Source organism: Ixodes scapularis, unplaced genomic scaffold (genome assembly GCF_016920785.2).
Source record: "Ixodes scapularis isolate PalLabHiFi unplaced genomic scaffold, ASM1692078v2 PGA_scaffold13__105_contigs__length_92229423, whole genome shotgun sequence".
NCBI lineage: Eukaryota > Metazoa > Arthropoda > Arachnida > Ixodida > Ixodidae > Ixodes > Ixodes scapularis.
Window position 1 is genome coordinate 78077264 of NW_024609839.1, and position 21445 is coordinate 78098708.

General features: G+C 46.2%; 1 protein-coding gene across 3 annotated transcripts; it reads left to right on the forward strand.

The window, feature by feature from the left end:
- Positions 1 to 232: 232 nt before the first annotated feature.
- LOC8036941 (beta-alanine-activating enzyme-like) lies at positions 233 to 19357 on the forward strand. Of its 3 annotated transcripts, XM_042289984.1 has the most exons (15): positions 233 to 397; positions 579 to 841; positions 922 to 1045; positions 3488 to 3670; positions 6885 to 7074; positions 8239 to 8468; positions 9615 to 9712; positions 10960 to 11340; positions 11475 to 11596; positions 12961 to 13448; positions 14994 to 15142; positions 16985 to 17148; positions 17230 to 17310; positions 18397 to 18441; positions 18563 to 18830. In XM_042289984.1, exons 4-15 carry the CDS (start codon positions 3540 to 3542, stop codon positions 18779 to 18781), a joined length of 2298 nt encoding a protein of 765 aa, XP_042145918.1. In that variant the 5' UTR covers positions 233 to 397; positions 579 to 841; positions 922 to 1045; positions 3488 to 3539; the 3' UTR covers positions 18782 to 18830. The 3 variants fall into 3 exon arrangements, with proteins under 3 accessions (XP_042145918.1, XP_042145917.1, XP_042145919.1); XM_042289983.1 differs by having other exon boundaries at positions 233 to 841; XM_042289985.1 differs by lacking the exons at positions 233 to 397; positions 579 to 841; positions 922 to 1045 and adding an exon at positions 18980 to 19357 and having other exon boundaries at positions 3518 to 3711; positions 18563 to 18697.
- The last annotated feature ends 2088 nt before the right edge of the window (positions 19358 to 21445 follow it).

The following is a 21445-nucleotide window of genomic DNA, read 5'->3' on the forward strand; positions in this document are numbered from 1 at the left end:
ACGACAACCAACAAAGCATCCGACGAGCTCCGGCCCAGCTGGGGCCAGCCGCTGCATGGGCGCTGCCATCTTTCCTGTTACGTCACGTATTTGGTTTGGTCATGCGACGAGTGGTCAAATCGGGGTCACTTTTGAGTGCAGACCGGAACCCCGGTTTTTCGCTCTAAGCCCCTCTACCTCGTTGGTTTGAGGCAACGGGTTGAGGCCAGTTTTCCCTGCGACGCTTCACGAGTGCGATGCGTTCTGGAATTCTGGAACGTGTGAAACAAACTCGCTATTAGTCAACGCAATCCAAGTCAAGCCAAAACGTGAACGCAATTAAAATGGCGCGGCCCTGCGGGTCTTGTCTGATAGCAACTTTGCCAGGATCGCCGACTTCCAAATAGCGTGATAACTTGTGAGTACAGTGTACTTGTGATTCGTATGCCACGCTCGGTATTTGACAAGAAAATAATTCGGAATTTCCACAACTTCAACGTGTTCGACGCACATGTCGGTTGTTAGTTGCACGAAGAAAAATATGAGCGGGCGTGACGCGAGGCGCCACTTTCTGAAGTTCTAGCATTTTGTCCATACAGTCGCTCGGGGTCGCGATGGATAATAAGCCGTATTCTGTCTCGCTCCCGCTGCAACATTACTTCGACAAATGTGTGGAGGAACATTCTTCAACGACTGCTGTTGTCTTCCGCGACGGTCACGTCGAAGCAAGAATGACGTATCTGCAAGTGTCGCAGTTCGCGCAGCAACTTTGCGCAAAGATCAAGCAGGCGGGCGTTTCGGAGGACACAGTGGTTGCTGTTCTCTGCAGGCCTTCTGTCTACGTTCCTTCTATAATCCTGGGGTACGTCGTTGTTTTTCTTCGAAATGTTGACAGAATTGAAGCTGTGATCCTCAACGGTACTGTGTATGCTTGTTTTCTAGGGTCTTGAAAGCTTCGTGCGCGTTCGCGTTTTTGGACATCCAGCATCAAGAGGAAAGATTCCGAAATTTGAGGAATTCAACGTCCGTCTCGTTGATCCTGGCGGAAGAAGCTTTTCATAAGAAGGTAACGACTGGTTACTCAAAATGTCATTGGTTCCCAGTAACAAAAACGCGCGAGAAAAAAAAACACATAAAAACATTGCATCTTTGCATGTTTTTTTAGACTACGGAATAAAGCTTCTGCTAACTCAAAATGGCTGCTTAAAAATTAAAAAAAAAAAAAGTGCCTAGTAAACTTAATATGTCAAATGATATGACTTCAGTTACACCAGTGTAAAATTTGACAGTTGTATTCCTTCAGAAAGAATAAACATAGGGACGGACAAAACAGCTGTTCTGTCTGTCCCTATGTTTATTATTTCTGTTTGCATTTAACTTCACCTACGTGCTCACGTCGAACTAAATGCATTCCTTCATTCCTCTTCGAAAGAGCACACAGAAATGGTCGTAAATCACCGATTTAGATCATTGTCGTGGCAACCCGCAACCCGTCCGCCATAGTGGCTGTGTCTCTTGGTTGTATTATCACAATCAATTTGAGTGTGAACACCGCTCCGCATGGCCCGCGGTACTATCAGTGCCCCCTGTCGACTGCTCTTTGAAGTACACGTGCACCTTGGTTTCGAAACATTTCGTCTCTAGCGGTCGCCGCACCACTCTGCACTTCCGGGTCGTCTGCTGCGAAAAAAGGTCGGCGGAACCGCGAAACTGTTCACCAATGACGAGCATTTTTCGCTAGCAATGTGCGCCAGCAAAACTAACTTATGTAAACATTTTTAGGTTCATCCTTTTGATTAGGACGTTTTAGTAGAATATTCCCCCAACTCCGATAACAATACCCGATACTTTGCCGACGACTTTAAGCATGCATTATATTGTTATCAGAGGTTTCAAAACAATCAACTAAGCTTGGTAAAAGCTTGGTCTGCTGGCCAAGTTGGTAATTGACATTCATATTAAAAATATCGCAAAAAAGTCTAAGCGCTTGTGCTGTGTGCTGCTTCGCCCTTTTTGTCCCGTTGTTTTTGCACTGTATTTAAAATCAACTAAGACTGCCTATTATTCACTTCGCGTGAGTTTTCTGATAGCGAAGGACCACCAACTCGCACAGACAAGAAGTTAGCACGGTGTGAGCATGGGTGATACCTTTCATCATAAAAAACAGTGCGAAAGAAATTGCAATGACTTTAAAGGACACATGCAAAGGAAAAAAAATTTTTTTTTAGACAGCTTAGATGGAAAAAGGATGTCATAAAACGATTTTACAACAAAGAAACAAAATTTTTAGAGCTATATTTACGGCGCTATACGAATTTGTAGTTGGCGCTCGCGGGAGCCGCCGCTGGTCACGTGGTAGGCCCGCGCGCCGCCGCACGCTGAGCGTTGTGCGAACGCCGCTTCAACGCGTTTCTCCACGCCGCCGTCGCCGCCGCCGCACAAGTTCGTCTGCTTCGGGGCGCCGCCGCCGTCGTCTGACCGGCGCACAGATCTATCACGTCTGCTTGTGCTTTTTCAGGAGTTTCCTTTGGGCTCTAAAAGTTACTTATTCGTCTTGGTTTTTTGTTATACTTCAAACAAAGATGAATAAGTTACTTTTAGAGGCCATAGGAAGCTTCCGAAAGAGCGCAAGCACCACGTGGTAAATAAAGACCAGTCATGTGATAAATACAGACCACTTTTCCGCGGTGCCCGTGGGCACCAACTACAAATTCGTTTTGCGCCGTAAATATAGCTCTAAAAATTTTTTTCTTCGTTGTAAAATTGTTTTATGGCGTCCTTTTTCCACCTAAGCCGTTTAAAAAAAATGTTTTTTTCCTTTGCATGTGTCCTTTAAGAAACAGACGAGACGTTCTCTTCATTTTTTTCGCGCTGTTTTCCATGACGAATTCTTACCAACTCGCCCAAATATCCATTCTTCTAAATGATACCCTTCGCTCCTTAGCACTGTAAAAGCAACATGACACAGCATAAAGTTCAGTGTCGCTGCGGGTTATCGTGCGATAACCAGACCACTACTTGGCAGCTCGAACGCATTTGTCAGGGGAATAATCTACTAAAACTTCCTAATCAAAAGGATGACCCTAAAATTATTTATACAAATATTTTTGCGGGCACACATTGCTAGCAAAAAATGGTCTTCGTCATTGGTGAACAGTTTACCGGTTTCGCCGACCGTTTTTCGCTAGCGGACGACCCGGAAGTGCAGAGTGGTGCGGCGATCGCTAGAGACACAATGTTTCGAAACCGAGGTGCACATGTACTTGGGGCACTGGGGCACTGATAGTACCGCGTGGCACGCGGAGCAGTGTTCGCAGTTATATTGATCGTGGTAGTACAGCGAAAGTTGACGGTTGGACTGCGTAAGGATGGCTTTCGGATAAGGGCTGGCTTTGCAACACAAAACCATCTTCCACCCTTTGGTTCATGATACACTTTTAGGAAAGAATTATCTTCTTGTTTTCAGCAGCAGGGTGCACACACTTACTGATTCACATCAGCATTTCAGAGCCCTCTTTTGGAAAGTGGAGACTGGAAAATGGTGGACAAACTTTGGGACAATGCCTACGTGCTGCTTACCGAGCCACACGGACCACGTGCTGACAGTGAGAAAGCTGCACCCGTTCCTGGACACAAAATTGCTTACGTCATGCAGACTTCGGGGACCACCGGGGAGCCAAAAACTGTCCAAGTACCGCACCGATGCATCGTCCCCAACATACTTCATTTACGGTATGGTATTCAGACAATAACAGTAAGGAGCAGAGGATGTTCACAGAAGCAGACAGAATTTGGGGCAACCAGGTGTGAGCACACGTCTGCTTCTGTGTCGGACATCGTCTGCGTCTTAGTACGACTTATGAATACCAATGATTGTTATCCCTCAACCCCTAAAAACTCTATATGAACCCTTTCTGTAAAAGTTCCGCAAGGAGAGGCCGGAATTGTATTTTGTGTCCCCGCAAACTTCCAGTTAAGTGAGTGGACAAACAATCACCATCGTGACACTGCTTTTCCCACTGTCCATGAAATACTTTGTCACCTATTTTCCCGGTGTTCAGCCAAAGGACCGGTTAGCAAGAAATTTCTTGGTGATTTTAGAATTCTCCTTTAAAGGGCAGCTTTGGTTCACTTTCAATATTAAGAAAACAATGCAGTTGTCTTTAGTAGCGCCTAAAAAGACCACAGGCCGGATATTTCGATCGAATTCTTCCCAAAAGTTGATGAAACTGCGATGCGCAAAATTACCAAATTCTTCTAGTCCTAGCGGGCGAGACTGCGTGGCCACGAGCGCAGTCAGTCCTCGGTGAGATTTTAATTTTCCTTGTTTTGAACTTTTTCAAGCAAAGTTTAAAGGCATAGCTAGCAGCATGCTTATCGTTGGCCAGTTGATTCGCGGAACAGGCATGCGCTTGTGTGCTTTCGTGCCAACATGCGTCAACGCCGGCAGCATCTGTCGCATGTGAGGGAGCCGGTTTGTGACGTTAAGCATTGTATGTGTCTACAAACTTGTCGTGACATATTTACGTGTGGTTCTTCTAACGTCACTTTCTGCGAATGTTTTCAAACAAGCCCTTGGGAAAACTTGCCTTTTTCAGCGCATGCTGCTGCCACAGTATTGTAGGCGTCGTTAGTTGAAGCAGACTGCCAATCGTAGCAGACAACACTTTCACCCTTGCACCGAGCTGTGTCCGGCCGCCTGGTACGTGGCGTCATTATTTGTTCCTTGTGCTTGGAGCATAATGATGCCACAGGAGCAATGTTGCCCGCCGCAGGCAAGGTTTCAGACCTTGCACAAAAAATATTTGTTTTTTTAGAAAGAAATTATATAGAACTGTTTATTGCTACCTCAGGATATATAGTGAACCATTTACTCAATTTTGTTTTAATTTAGTGGAGTTGCCCTTTAAGGGGATGATTAATCACCTGTTGTATCTTAAATAGCACAGCATAAAGACCTGGTTAGATCTACAGGTTTGTAATCTCTCTAGCCCCGACATACACTTAGCGCTTTCCCCTTTTGCCTGCCTCCTTCTTTCCTATACCCTCTCCCCTTTTTACCTTGCTGGAACTTGACTCCCCCTCACAATTTAGGTTCTTGACCATATTTCAGGTGCAGTACTGAAGCTTACCTTTTGTAGACATCTTTCTCATAGCTGTTGCAGAGCTTTAGCACAATTGGGTTAGCTTTTCACACTTTAGCAGCTCATGAGAGCCAAACTTGCGTGCTTCATAACTCCGTTTTAGTTTTAATTTCATGATGGGGGGGTACAAAACAACATTCCGGCTGTGAGTTCTTCATTCGTTGTAGTGCATCTTGTAGTTGTTAGTCACCAGGAAAATGCACCCTTAAAGCTGTATCATCTCCCCTTTTTCAAAGGCTAAGCCCCTGTTTGCAAAGAACCGGTGGATTTCTGAAGGTCGTAGAAAAAGCAAGGCATCCGTTGCTATGACTAGCAGACAAGGCCGGAGATTGCCGCTGCACCCTCTGCTCAAGGAGTAGACAAACTTCCTCACTCTGATTAGAGGATAAAGTGGGTCTACGCTCTATGTCCTCTAATCAGAGCTCGGTGCTGCGACGTCATTGTGTGTCTGTGCAATAGCAGACAAACTTACTCGCCGTATATGAACCAAGCGAGCAAGTGTCTTCTAATAATATGTCATTTATGGCAAGTAGACTGAAGGGGTGTCCAAACAGGACACTACAAAACCCGCGACTCCGGCAAATCGTGCCGCGATCCGCTTCCGGCTGTCGGAGGGAAATTTCCCTCCGTCAATTCTTCCCGGAGGGAAACTTCCCTCCCTCAAATCTCCCCCTCGCTTCCTCCACGGCGGCCTTGCTCTGCTTATCACGTGGGTCTGGAGAGCCACTCACACGCTCTGTTGGCTGTCGGTCAATTGCTCAAGGCCTCCGCTCACAATACGGAACCGCATCGGACGCCATCACGACGAAAGTGAATCTCGACAAAGAAAGCAGATCCGAGGCGGGCGAAACGCACCCTTCGACGCAGGAATGTCCCAAAGCCGGACCTCCTTGGCCTTCGAGCCGAGGCAACGGCGGTACGCGAGGGCGTTGGCGAGGTGAGACAGACGCAGGTGGCGTGTGACGTCAATCTGAAGAGGAGAGCAGTCGTGGTCGTAAAAATTTTCACGACTCCGACAGACCGTAAAAATAGAAGCGTCCGCTTCAATTTTCACGATTTGTCGGAGTCGCGGGTTTTGTAGTGTCCTGTTTGGACACCCCTTTAAAGGTTTGCTCTGGCGAGTTTTTTAGCTACCCCAACTAACCACATTTTCTGAATCCCCGGCCTTCACCCTTCCGATACGCTCTTTAGTATCGCAAAATTCATATTAGTTATTGTAAAATCGCCAACTGAAAATGATACGAAAAACAAGATTCAAATATACCCGCACTTTTCAGTGACGTGACGTCAGTGGCATTCAAGCTTGCTAATCAAGCAAGTAGTAAAAAAATAGACTATACCAAGCATTTGTTCTGTGCTGGTGGGTGGGTATTGGAGCAAGCTTCCAAAGCATTCATTTGACACCATGAAACTGCTTGGAATCAGTTGAAAATACATTGAATAACTGAAGAAATAGGATACTATATCAGTGTTTATGTGTTTAGCATATTTTCAGGTGAATCGGAGTCCATGAAGAGATCCCCAGATTACTCCTTTAAGGCCCATTCACATAATTGCATTTGACTAGGATTGACTGAGACAAGACCGGTTTTTAAGCCTCTTGTGATGGCTTACGACCGGCTTGGCGGCAGCTCATCGTGTCGTAAGCCGTCGGAAGAGGCTTAAAAACCGGTCTTGTTTTAGTATATCGTAGTCGGTCGCAGGCCTGTGAGTAAGCTTTTATGTGTGTACTGACTAGTGTTTTCTCCCCACCCAATCCAGAAAAATATTCGCAGTTTCTCCGAGAGACGTTGTCTTCCAAGCTGCCCCGTTTACGTTCGACCCTTCCGTCGTGGAGGTATTCCTCGCCCTGACTGCCGGCGCAACTTTAGTGATGACTTCCGAGGCGGTGAAGCGGATTCCTCGAGCAGTCGTCCAGCTTCTAGTTGAGAGTAAAGTCACCGTCGTTCAGGTAAGGACTGTTAATGCTTGTGACAAGTCTTGCGACTGATATTCTGTTTTTTTGCGCAGCTGATTTATCTTAGAGTCACCTAATAGCCTATGCTCAGACGACTGGCAACAATGATCTTTATGACCAAAACTGCTGAAGTGTCGCTTCTCCGCAACGTTGCTTCTTTAGCGGCTCTAGTTTTTCTGCTTTCGAAGAGCAGTAATTTCGGCGACCTGTGGCACGTTTGGCTTTTGCGTGGATCGATGTCGACCACGTCGGTGCTTTTAGATTGGCAATATGGCTGCTGCGCTTTTGTCAAAGTCACTTGGCCATGTCTGTTACGCTCACAGTTCTCTGGTGCATGACGGACAATGCAAGATGATACTTTTAGATGACTGTCAAGTTAGTCGAAATCGGATAGGCGTTTGAGGAGACCCGGGTATTAAACGCCGTGTTTGTTCACTTGGCTTGTCTGCAGAAGACACTTTTGGCCACTACAGCAAACGTTGAGAGCTGAGACAGTAAAGGGACCACTTTCTGACTACTTCTGTGCTCTGTTTCGCCTTGCAATGGACTGCAGTGGACCCTAAAGGTCATCCCAACTAGTTCAACGCCGTGAATGTATCACGTGACCATGTGCCCCGCGCGTCGCTGCACTTGTTTCGAAAGTCGTGCGAGGCTTGTACGGCGTTGGATTGGCTCCAGTAGCCCGTAACGTCTGCTGCTGTTCATCGTAAGGAGAAACGTAGTGTTGTTTGCCTTCAACATGCAGGCAGTTGTGTGCCAAATTATTTTACATGCGTGTGCACACCAAGTTTGGCGAATCGAAGTCTCATTTGGGTCAGTAAACAGGCATGTCGACTAGTATAACCAGACTTGACTCTACTTTTCGAATTACTTACCACTCGTATGTTCACAACGCGCATCAGTCGTCTCGACAGATTTTGTAATCTCAGGTTGATTGCGTATTAGTCGGGCCGGGGCGAGTCAACAACAAAGTTTATTCAGTGAGCAGTTAGTAATATAGGCCAACGTTGCCAGTACAGATACTAGGCATGTGGCTTATGTAATTGGGCAGGAAAGATAACAGTGCGGTTGACGTGCAACATGGGCGTGACTTGCATGATACAGAGTGCACCACCTAACCCACAGTTTGACACAGTGTTCGCTCTTCCTCATTAAAAGGCAACGCCTAGCTTCTTTAGCCGTCTCGGCGCAGAACGAGTCAAGGAATCGTTGCTTTCGAGGGGTGCGACGCTGCGAGTGCTCGCTTTCGGAGGTGAAGCGTGCCCTTCGGTCGCCCAACTTCGGAGCTGGAGCGAGCATGGAAACTGTACGGAATTCTACAACTTGTACGGCGTCACCGAAGTCTCGTGTTGGGCAACATGTCAGAGAATTCGCCTCACAGACTCAAGGTGAGACATTGAATGTTTTGTAATTAGAAAGATACTAATAAGACTCTATTCAGACTTTTAGTCTCAGCTGATGAAGTGGGCTGATGCCAGCTGATGTGGCTCCTGCAGCCACACAAGTGCTCGTCAAAGAGTGAGAAGGAAAAAAAAGTGATAGAAACTTAAAAAAGGCTTGAGCAACTAGTCGCAATCACAGAGCATTGGCGAAAGTATCAACACTAGTCATATAATGTTCTGGTGAGGAAAAGAACAACTGACCATCAGTGCATGCAGGCACCCATCGGTACTTGTAGGCTGTTAAAGAATTTGTGCCTCATACAATATTTATTCAATAGAGACACAAGAGAAATCATTTTTACAATAATAACCACAGGAAATTAACTGGGGTCCAACAAACAGTCATCTTTTACATTCTTTTTAAAACTTTCAATAGATGTACCATTCATAATCATTTGTAATAAAAAAGTATGGTTGTGAAAATAAATGTTTACTAGTTTTAGTTATATCCTATACCACTTCGAGAGGAGTTGTACTGCAGGGACGCCTCTGAACACATACAAAATTAGACTTTTGAACTTGGTTCTCAAAAGCACCAGTTTGCAAACCGAAAATGCACGAGAACTTCTTGTAAAACAAGTTTTTTTCTCATGCTTTCGAAGCAGTACTACAGGGTTTGTGCCACCTGGGAATGGCCCTTGACTATTCCTTACCATGCTCGTTGGTTGGGCTGGAAGAACACCACTGTTTGGATTTTTCTTAACAATCTTTTTTACAGTGGAGCTGTTAAGGGCTAGGTTCCCCAGGATCGTGTCTTCGTGTATGTCGACACAAACCTACCCGGAAAGCTACCGCCATCTATAAGCGACGGCGGCTAGCACACAACCAGTATGGTTTCCGCCGTTGCTCGTGGATGGCGCCAACCTTTCCAGCTATAATAGAAGAATGGATAGTTGAGTGCGTTGGTGTGAATTCATCGTAGAAAACAGCGCGAAAAACAGACGACGACAAAGAAGAAGCACACAGTGTATCGAGTACAGCTCCGCATGGTCTTCCTTCTTCACGAGAGTGGAAAGGCTGAACGTTTTTTTAGCAGTGTTTCTGACCCACACAAACACAGCATCCTCTCACCTTGGTTCGCCTCATGTGCAGCGATGTTTTCCTGGGCGATGCTCTGGACGGAACGGTTCTGCAGGTGCGGAATGAATCTGGAGGCATCGTCGACGAGGGAGAGGGAACGCTTTTTATCGGTAAGGTTCATTTTTATATTTGTTTTTAAAAACCTCGCTGGTCACATGGTTGGGGCATTGCAATATTTGACTCCCCGACTGGTTACGCAGCTGATGAAATGTTTCTGGCGAAACGCTCCAATGTTTCAATATAGTTTTACAGTTTTCACTATGCAGTAGATGCTAAACCTGGAAGAAAATGTTTCCACCCCCTAAGTCTCTTTTCTTATTTTTTACAATGCCGAAAATCTATAGGGTGTCAGAAATTGCAAGGCCGGCTCTAAAATTGTTTAGAAGAGTCAGCGTCGAAACGTAGCGATCTCAAACTTTTGGCGAAGATGTATTTTACTTCACAAACTTCCAAAATAAGACCAACGAACTTGCCAGTGTCAACAGTGGACGTCGATGCAGGCGACCGAGTTAGGGAGAATTAGGCTCGTGGTGCCACCTTACGATAGGCGCAGCAAGCAGACTATTGTTTCAACTGAATGCGTCGTCTGCTTGCTGCGCCTGTCGGGAGGTGGCACCGCAAGCACAACCCCGACCTAGGGAGCCAGTACAGTGGAATCTTGTCAATTCAGACTCTCTTAACTCAAACTCGCAGATAATTCAAACTAACATGCAGGTCTCGGCCTATGTGTTTTTAGGAAGGAAACTCCCGGTAATTCAAACTTTGCATTATTCAAACAAAGTTCTGGTCCCCCTTGGGTTCAAATTAATAAAATTCCATTGTATTGCAAAGAGCCTCCTACTGCTTGATCGGAATCACATGGTTCATAGGCTGCGTTTGCAATACGAGCTGTGAAGAGGTGGCAAAAGTGTCGATCGTCTGCAAACGTCCTGACCTTTCTGTCTGCTTTCCCCCTTGCCGCGCTACATTTTAATGGGTGCGCACTTGCAATCAATATCCGCAGTAGGCGTCCGCCATCAAATTATGAACGCTCCCAACAGTTTGAGTTGGACCCTTTATTCAATCTAGGCTCGCTGCCCCGGCTACCTCGGTTGTCTGTGCCAATGTCGGTCACTGACCCTGGCAAGTTCGCCCATTTTATTTTTCACACGAAGGGAGCTGTGCCTTGAAATTTCACAGGGTAAAATGCACCACTAAGTTACGACTTTGGTGAAAATTTTAAATTGCTACATGCAGGTGCCAATTTTTTCCTGGTTGATTTTAGAGCTAGCCTCAGGAGTTCTAACATCCTATACTTACTTTAACTGTCAGCTATTGCTCCTTCCTTTATTCAATTTGCAATGTTTCATTTCGACAGGTGGGACCGACCGGCGGTGTCTTGTGGGTGAGGAGACGTGGCGGCAGGTTGGGCAGTGCCAAATGCGGAACTCGGGCGACCTCGTCCGCAAGTCTGGCGGAAACCTGACGTTCCTCGGAAGGCGCGATTCAATCTTCAAGTACAACGGTCGCAAGGTCAACCCCGCTCTTCTGTCGCAGAAGCTGCTCGACTCGGCGGTCGTTGAAAGCTGCTGCGCCCACTTTTCTAAGTCGAAAGGGACCCTCTTATTCTTTGTTACACTGCTTTCAAATGGCAACGCCGAAGAAACGCTGACTTTGCTGAAAACTGACCTGGAGAGAGAGTGCTCGTGTCCTTTACGGATCATTGTGGTACATCACGGCCTGCCTGTAACAAGCCACGGTGTGTTGCCGCTTCTCGACTGCCAGATTTTTAGGCACCTTTTCGGTTGCGCAGATTTGGAAGTTGTCTGCGTTATGAGCACACCAGTTTTGAAAGAGAGGTTGAGCATGATTTTATCTTTCTTCGTTCCACAGGCAAACTAGACATGAAAGCGCTGCTGAGGTATGCAAGGAAACGAAGACGGACGGGGCAGACAAAGCCAGATGGATCCGTCGATTCCGTCGCTTGTAGCCGGCTTCTTGCAACACTGTGGAACGTAAGGAGTTCTTTGTGAGTTCTCATAGAATGCTTGCATGTGGTTTTCATTGACCTGACCTACCACATTGGTATTGTGTAGTTCCCTCTTGCGAGTTTCCTTTCGTCTTCTGGTCAAAAACTGAACCGAAATTTCGAGCTCAGAAAATAAGACTGGACAGATAGGCGGGATGCTGCAAAACCCAAGAACATCGCTCGTACAGCGATATCTGTAACGGATCACCATATTTTTGGAAAAGAAGTGTGCGATTGAAAACGACCGACGAGGCCGGCTACACAAGTCACGTCACAATTTTCATTCCCTCTCCTACTTGCTACGTCCCGTCAAGCTGGTGAACTGCAGCGAGGAGGATCGAAGCGAGGTTGTTTCCCCTCATTCTCAAATGTTCGAGGAGGACAATGACGTCATAGCCCTCGCTTGATTGCGCCCTTCTTTTCCAAAAGTATGGCCATCTGTCTGAAATATCGATGTATGACTGATGTCTTGAAGTTCGTAGCTTCTCGTTCAACGCTTCTGCGGCCTTTTTTTTTGCGAAATCCAAATTTCGGTTCAGTATCCCTTTAACGGACACATTCAGCGTGTTATTCCAACGCTTCAACTTTGAAGGCCGACCTACAAGATCGTCTTCTGCCAGGCAGAAAACCAGTTCCCAGTTTCCTTCTCTTCATTCCCTCTTGCACTCTTCTCTCCTCCTCTCCTCACAGGAGCATGTCTCTGAGCTACTCTCTGCAGAAGGACGGTGGCTCTCCCCAGAGGTAGACTTGGGATTTTGCCGCCCTAGACAGCTTTTAACAGTACCGCCCCCCCCTCCCCTCCCCTCCCCTCCCCTCCCCTCCCCTCCCCTCCCTTCCCTCCCCTCCCCTCCTCCGGCCCGCCCGCCCGCTGCCCATGGTCGGTGACCATGGGGAGGGGTTGAGTAGCTAAGTTTGGAGTTAAAAATTTCAAAAGTAGCCAGATTCGGAGGAGCTACAATACCTAAAATAACCAAATTCAGAGCTAGATTAAAGAAAAGAAAAAAAGCGGCAATTAATTTGGGGGCAGCTACAAATTGGCCGCCCCCCAAAATTCTGCCGCCCTAGTTAGGCAACTGCCACTCTGCCTATTGGTAAAGTCCGCCCCTGGGTCCCCCTCTTTCTCGAATAGAAAGGAGAAATTGAGGGAAAGGTTCCTCCTTTCTGCCTGATGGTCGTCCTTTAAGCACTGATTTGGTTCGAAGGGTGTTCGATACGTGGGGCATGACTCCAGTTGGAAGTACTCGCGACTCGTATAGAGCGTACGAAAAGCGTGAAAATCTCGAATGGTTCATGTTAATCTCTTCTACTCTGCAGAGTGTGCTTTACGGAAAACTCTAAAACTTTTCGCAGGAGCTCACCGCAAGCGACAAGGGCAGCCCGATTTCTCCGCAGTCCTCCTTCATCTTCAGCGGCGGCAGTTCGCTGGGAGCCGTCCGCATTTCCCAGGAAATGGAGCTTACACTCGATCGCCGCTTGCCACTTCTCGTGGACAAGCTTCTTAACGGGACGTTTTCAGACGTTGCGGCTTACCTGAAGCAAACAGCCACGGCACAAGAAACCGCCGAGCGCAGTCTAGAAGGGCCCAAACTTCCCTCAGAGCGGGTGACTGCTTGCAACAACTCGACAACCGTGATGTCTCGGTCTGGTTCAGTGAGAACTGCCCCTTGTTTCTCGTGTGTTTCGAGACTTGACTCCTGGCACCACTGCGTGTGCGCCAAAAACTGCGGTCGAGCGCAACGTCTGAGCACCGGTGAAAGTGCGGCGAAGTTCGCACTCGAATGGAAGCATGATCTTGCCAAGTGCGTCGATGCGTCTCCGCTCATTGTGAGTTATGAAGGGTGAGTGATCACTGCTGCACGCGATCCACTCCAGATTAGCAGTCACACTGCGCTGGCTAGAATTCCTCGTTTACGGCACGAGCAAGTATCGCCATACCTCAAAGGCATATTGACCTCGCACTGTTTGAACGTTGAACATTTAATTTGCTTTTGCTTTTGAATCTCATTCGCCATCTTTGTTTCTTGCAAAACTTACAACAAAAGTATTACGTGCTATGTACGTATTCTAAAACGATTGCCCGTAGATCGGAAATGAACCCTTAAAGTGCCTTGGAAGAGCTAAGCTCGTCGGCCGCTTTTTGGCTAAAAATGCCATGGACGAGCTAAGTTCGTCCAGTGGTTTTTTCGGTAGCCCTTGATTCCGTAGCTCGTCCAGTAGTTTGCGGCGTTGATCATAGATGGCAGCACTCGTCCTAGTTCGCTCATTTGTTTTTTTGTCGCCGGTGATTTCTGAGTAATAAACTTTTGAAATTTTATCTGTATTATTAGAGGAATAGAGCTTCTATATAAAAAAAATATATGGCACTTTTAGGTTACTTTCTGAAAAAAAAAAAAAAAAAAAGGGGTACTTAAGGGGTGAAGAAGCTGTCATGGGTGTGCCATGTTTGGCGTGCTGACTTTGTCAATAGAGCTGCGCAAATATTAAATTTCTGACTTCAAATTGAATATCAATGTTAAAATTTGACTGCAAATAGAGTATTGATGTTTTTTCAATATTATTTTTTTATATATTTATTGGCAATTGGGCATGGGTTCTCCTAGAAATAATGGCTGGAAATCTTTCTCTAGAAAGCATACTCATCAATAGAAACAGTTTTATTGCATGGAAAACATCTCACATAACTCGAATTAAGAAAACAAATGCCCTAATAAGTTGTGTAACATGGCAAGCAAAGCAGTGACTAGCCGTCTTATTTTAATATAGCATGATGTTATCTTTCCTGTTACTCTCCTTTAAAATTAAGGGTTTAGCTAAAGTTACAACCAAAGAAGCCTCATTTACAATTGTGAGCGAAATTTCCAAGACCATTAAACCGAATGAGATGCTCAGAGAGGTTGTGTTTCTCCTAGCACACCGGTGCAAAGCGCTGAAGCTTGACATACGTGCCGGTGCGAAGCAGTAAGGTGGACACCGGTGCGCTGGTGCACAACGGTGAGGTCTGTTGCGACAAATTGGAGAGTTCTCAAGACATTATTCATAACTTTCGAATGTTCAAAAACTTGAATACTTTGAACAGCAGAAGTGCGCTGCAAGTCAAATCGAACAGCAGACACTATTTGTAAAGTATTAAAAGTTCCAAATATTCAAGTACTTCTACTTTTCAAGCAACTTTTTTTTATAATCTTTGCATTTGACTGCAGCGCAGCAGTCTCTACAAGCTTTGCGCTAAGTCAGGGTTGTCTGCTTGGTCAGAACTAGCAAAGAACAAAAGAACGAGTAGAAACGGATGTTTGTGTCCATGATATATTTCTTCGCAGCCTCACAACCACATTATTAACGGGCCCTTTACGTTTTAGGGTAAATCTGTCTCATTGCTGTTTCAGCGGAGACTGCGTGGCGCTCGTGGGATCTCATTCGGGTCGCTTCTGCGCTGTCAACGTTTTCTCTGGAAGCTGCTGTTGGGAGCTTCAGGTACCGGACAGGATAGAGTCCTCTGCCTGCCTTTCAAAGTGTGGCAGCTACGTCGCATTCGGTGAGAGTCCTCGACATTCTGCAGAAGTTTCGGGCCTTCCATGCCCGATTTTGCGCTCTAGCCGCCATTTCTTGGTGCCGCCTTATTTTTATCCGAATTGTGTAGATTCATGCCAATGTCAGAAGGCAGCTCTGAGCTGTACAGTTTTTACAGCAGAGCTATTAAGGGCTAGTTTCCCCAGGATTGTGTCCGGAACCAAACAAATGTCGACACCCATGGCCGACACAACACTCTGGTGGCTGCCGTCGCTCATAGATGGCAGTAGCTGTCCAGAGTGTTGTGCTTGCCGGTTGTCTGCTTGCCGCTGTCACTTATAGACCGCGTCAACGTTTCTTCGGAGGAACAAAAGCGGGAACGGAACGAGCGACGATGTGCGCAGCAGCGCGAATGGTTTCGCAACCGCTGCGAGGTCCCTATCGCCTAAAGTTACACTGCGTCAAGCGCTTCAGTTTCCCTCCCAAAAGAAGAGCAGATAGCTCGCCTGGAAAGCCACCGCCGAGAACAGAAGCTATAGCCCCGCTGCTCTTCCTTCTTTACCAGGGTGGAAAGGCTAAAAGTTTTTTAATACCATTCATGTAAAATATTTAAAAATTTTGTGGAAACCTGTTTTTTTGTCTTGGTTTTTCAGTTCTCAACACTCAACTAAAATCTTTGTGACTGACAGCTTGGGAACGACTTGGCGGTTATCTTCGTTCTCTTAGGTTCCTGGTCTTCAGCAAGCGCCCGTCACCTTCCACCATGCTTTAATTGAGCGTGCACGCTCGGAGCTCACGAGACATCGAAGTGTTATCGATCGATAGCAGAAAGCTTGCGCTAGAAGCCCCACAACTAAAAGCTTTCCCTGCCTCTCTCATCCTGTCTGTGGCTATGCGGAGCGCAAGTTCGTCTGCTTCTTGCGTAGGGGTTGCTATGACGTCAGAACGCCGAGCTCCAATTGGCTCTGATTGGTGGGATGGTCCGTAGACCTCAAGGCAGCCAGCATTGAGGTCTACCCACTATCCTTTCATCAGAGCCAGCCAGAGCTCAGCGTTTTGACGTCACTGTAACCCCTGCGCAAGAAGCAGATGAACTTGCGCTCTGCATAGCTGTTTCACTAAGCAGCTATGCAGAGCGCAAGTTTGTCTGCTTCTTTAAAACCATGATTAAACAGCTAGTTGAGTGTTTTAAATATTGGACTTGCTGTGCAATAGATGCCAATGAGTGGTTGCACAAGGGTAAGAAAGTAAAGAAGGTGTTATCGTCTAATTGGACAGGCCAATGTAGTGCTCACCATTGAATCAATGAGAACGAATGATATGCTTATACTCCAAAAGCGTTTTGCTCCAAAATGGACTTTTGGCTGCTCCAGAAGGCGTTCCCAAACAACTCGGACCATTCACATTGTCGATGCATAGTTGTTGTGGGAAATCACGCCTTGCATAGCTGCGGGGAGTCTGTCTTCTTGATAATGCACTCACAGTTTCTTTAAATCATTGCATATTCGGTGTTTTGAGTGGCCACAAAAATTACATTTTATGGATTTTGTTAGTTACTTTCTACAATGAAAGTGCTCCTAGATGGCCTAGAACTCAAAATATATTTGGGATCCTGCGAGTGTGTATACCTTTGCTGGGTAAAGGGGCCCTCTTGGATTCTGTTTTCAGTAAAAAATGTTGGTGAGCATACATGTCGTAACACTTCATTAAAATGACGCTTTCGTAGAGTACCTCATAGCCACAACTAAAATTATACAAACTTGTTAACAATGTAAAAACCACAGCAGGCACATTGTTTTAGTTATTATTCTTGTTTGCTTTGAGTGGCCCTTCAGTTCCAGACAATTTATGAAACAATGCTTCACAGGGTGTTATGACCACAACATCTACTGCATCGAGGTCTCAAGCGGAGCGCAGCGTTGGACCTTTGGGACCGACGGCGAGGTCAAGTGCTCGCCCGCACTCAACAAGACCGACAGCTCTCTTCTGTGTGGTTCGCACGACAGGCACCTCTACTGCATCAATTTCGAGGTAAATATTTGCGTCCCTTTCCCGTTCGCAAGAGCTGTCGCGTGTGGGTGACCGTTGGCGACCGTGTCTTTTTTGTTGCAGACCGGAGCGTTACTCTGGAAGCTACGTCCATCTGACGGAAGCATCTTTGCGTCTCCAGCAGTTTCGTATTCACCAAACCAGGTGCTGTCAGGTTTACAACATATGATAATGAGCCAGCTTGAAGGGACACTGACAGGGTATTTACACTCACCAAGGTTTTTATTTGTACATGACATAGGAGAGCCCAGCTGCCCAGAATTTCATTGTTTTTTTTTTTAGAATGCTTGGAGTCCGTAGATTGAGGTATCACCATAAATAGACAATCTTAGAATCCCCTGGAGTGCACCTTTAGAGGGGTACAAAAATTGAAATATTCAAATTTCGTTCGGAAATGAGTTAAGCATGACGGAAAATAACTGTAAATGATAATCACACATTTATATTTTGAACGCCTGGCTATATTTTTTGTTCCAAACGGTGCACTCGAGCAAGCGCTCGAAGAGACACGAACGGAGAGCACGATGCGTCATGGGATATCCGGCACGAACAAAAACATTGGGGCAAAGCTCTGGTGGTGCTGATGATACTGATTTTATTGTTCATAGGTAGTGCTGATGGTGCTGATTTTTTTTTTATTGCTCATATGTAGTGCTGAGTTCCGGGTTGCGTTTCGACTTCATCAGCGAGGGTTGGTCGGATTGGCTTATCGTAAAGTCAGACAAATAAGGAGATGTGGTGCTCACTGTCAAGTCGATTAAAAAAATTATATTTTCGATGCGAGCTGCTAGATTTTCAAAATTTAGAACTTTCTCGATGGTACTGGAACGGTTCAGACGCTGAAAATTTCCTCACGATTGCGTCATTAAACACTTCCATTACTGGTGATGACATTAGTACTTTGTTTCATCTTAGGACGGACTACAGCGGACACTATGAGCCACCACAGCCAATCCAGCGCCGTGAACCTATGACGTGGCCTTGTGCCCCATGTGTGTCACTGCACCCCTCTTGAAGGTCATGTGATAGTCAGACGGCATTGGAACCAATTGGAATGGCTTTGGTGGCTTGTAGCATCCTCCACGGTTCATCATAGGCTTTATTATAAGCTGTACCAGAGTAGCATAGTTTGATTTTCTGGAAGCCCAGGTGCATGTTTGTAGGTGTAGCTCTTTCAGGTAACTGTTTTCTTTATACGTCACTGAGGCTTCCTTTCGAATTGGCATGCAGGTGTATGCAGCATCGCTCGTTGGGACCGTGGTCTGCGTAGGTCCGGTGAGTAAGCTTCCACAACATTTCAGGAGGCCATGTTCCAAAGAAATTAGCTTTCGAAATGCTTAAAAAGTGACTACTGTATTTCGTTTGGTATCTATCTAAAATATTTTAAATGTTGCAGAGTAATGGGAAGATACTCTGGAAGCGAAACGTTGGCAAACCTGTCTTCGCGTCTCCCGCCGCGTCTCTGCGTGGCCTGTGCATCTGTTCCGTGGAGGGCAAAGTCTACCTCATGAACCTCTCCGATGGGAGCACGGTAATAACAGCCAAGACCTTCGTATTATTTGGTTACCACTTGGGGTTCCTTGTTTTCAAAGTTAATTTTTCTTTGAAAACCTAATATTGACAGGTACGTTTATATCCGAGTGAAGTTCTCGTACCAACAATTTGTGGATCTTAGAATCCTTGGAGGTGCACCGAAGAAACCGAAAAATCTTTTTTTAGTGCACCTCCAGGTCCGAGTTTACCATGCTAATCAAGAACCCGTTCTCAATTCAATTTTATTAATTTCTTTTTATTTCTTTTTCATTTCACGAAGTTATGGGTTGCATCAACCGACGGGCCAATCTTCTCGTCGCCCGTGTTCGTCGACGGCGAGCGGCCCTCGATCGTGATTGGCTGTCACGACAGTCACGTGTACCTTATCTCCGCTCCGGACGGGAGTCTTCGATGGCGTCTGCGCCTGGAATCTCGTGTCTACGCCACCGTCTTCCACATCTCAGAAGCCCAAACGCTCGTCGCCGTCGGCACCGACGGAACGCTCCACCTCGTCGACGCCGGAGAAGGGAAGCCCTCGAGTTCGTATCGCTTCGAGGGCGACGTGTTTTCTTCGCCCGTCGCGTTCAACAACAGGGTCGTCGTCGGTTGCAGGGACAACTTTGTTTACTGCCTCGCTCTCAGCGGTAGTCGTTGACGGGGTGGTAACGGCGGGAAGAGTTTAAGTTTTCTTGCCTTCAGTGGAAGCTCGCCGGCTTCGATGTCTCGGGAGCCTCGAGCATGGACGTGCAGCCAAAGCACAGTGCAGGGCAGCAAGCGCATGCTGGAGGCCAGGTACCTGAAGGAGTTGCTCTGCCGTCTTCACCCTGCCAGTGTCTATGTACGTCCGACAGGTTTGGTACTTAGCTTTTATGTAGCGGGTCTTAGGGAGGAAAGAGAGTCATGTCTTTCTCATCGCCAAACGTTTCTAGTCTCCGTCCAAACTCTGTTTCACCTTGTGTTGTACCGCAGGAAAGGCTACAAGCGCGAGCTCCTTGCTTTAGGGCACATCTCGGCGGCACAAGTTCTCGTGCGTTAAGAGCAGCTCCCAACGCTATGAGCCTGCGCTGTGGTACAACATAAGGTGAAATGGAGTTAGTGATGCGGACTAGATGTAAGAGTTTCTGAACTTGCCGTTATCTATATTGCTATATTTATTGCTTTCAATTCAATTTTTATGCGAGGTAGCAAAACATGTCCACACGCCGGAACAGACCTTTATTTTGCAAAATACTTTCTTATTTTTGTCAAAAAATAGCACCCGAGAGGACGTGGAACAGTGCTTTCCCCGACTGTGCGTAGACGCAACTTTGACGATCACATTAATATAGAATATATCTCTACAACCTAAAACTTTTTTATGTATAAAGCACACCAGCTGATCTACTTGATTTAGTGGCATTTATTTTATTTAAGATTTCATCTTGAGTCAAATAAAACGACAAATTTGACCTCTTGCGCAACTCTTTTTTTTTTGTATTTAGGCAATTTTCGGCGATTTTTTCTACACATCTTAGATTTAAGTTTTTGAGCTGAAACATTTTGGTACAAAGTATTTCATGCTCTGTTCACTTTTAATAAAAAAAAAAGGTAGCACTCAACTATTGTTTCTTCTTTTTTTTTTTTTTCATTGCACTTGGAATTTTAATGGGGTGGTGCAACGATTTTCGGACTTCGGTCAAAGATTTCTGGAAGTTGCCCCCTGACACTTCTGAAGTAAAGAACAGAAAACCGATTTCGCCTGCGTGTCCTTAATTGTTGCGTAAAAAAAAGATAAAGATTGGCATTTCGGGCACCCCTCAACTCACTCCCAGCCTTCAGGGTCACACCTGGTCGCACTCCCAGTGACGTCATTCGGAGTGCCGTGTAGCTTCCCGTGTGCTATCTCGGAGGACGCTTCCCCTCCCTCTCTCTGCGTACATTAGCGGGTGTTATGCTGCAGCTTAGAGCCGAGCGAGGTCACGTAATCTTTCCGCCGTAGTTCCTTCGGCTGCCACTTGGGGCTGCAGGTGGGGGAAAAAGCTCGACTTTTGCTTTGCGATTATGCAGGGGAATCGCGACATTTTTAATGAACGAAGTGTTTTCTCTATCCTCTGGGACACGATAAACAACGTAAAAATGACGAGATGCAAATTCTTCTAATCATAAAATCGTTGCACCGCCCCTTTAAGAAATGCTGACACCCACTCCGAAAAAACTTTTCTTAATCTTTTGTCGGGCGATTTATTATGTCGGAAGAGTACCCAATCAATATTTTGCTACAGGGTCGCATATATTTTAATAAAGTAAAAATACAACTGCTCGAAACCGAAGCTGGACTGGGGAAGTAGAAAAAATGTAGAAAAGGAGGGAGTTGCCGGAAGTCATGTAACTACACCCGACCACGTTTTCTTTTTTTTTTTTTCCCCTTCCCGTTTTTGGTTGTACGAAGCAGACGAAAGATGTGCATGTCGCACGTAAAACGCAAAAGTCAACCGCTTCGGGCTTGACGTTTGCGCATTCCGTAAGCGTGGTCCAAACCGACCAGTGCTGCGAAATGGGCACCCCCACTCCATTCCAAATCTATTCCCGGGAATTTCAGCTTTGAACAGTCCCGTTCCTTACAACTGCTCAGAATGAAAACATTGGGCTCTCTCCCACTCCTGGAATAGTTGGACTCAACCATTTTACTCTTTGAATTCCTAAATGTGAAAAGATGGCAACTGATAGCCACACTGTGTTGCTGGAAAAAAGCATCATAAAGCTGCTG

Excerpts from the sequence above, each read along its gene's own strand:
- LOC8036941 (XM_042289985.1), top strand. The coding sequence starts at position 3,518 with ATGGTGGACAAACTTTGGGACAATGCCTACGTGCTGCTTACCGAGCCA. Across the intron at positions 8,469-9,614 it reads ATTCGCCTCACAGACTCAAG|CGATGTTTTCCTGGGCGATG; the intron begins GTGAGACATTGA and ends CCTCATGTGCAG. Across the intron at positions 15,143-16,984 it reads TGGCAGCTACGTCGCATTCG|GGTGTTATGACCACAACATC; the intron begins GTGAGAGTCCTC and ends AATGCTTCACAG.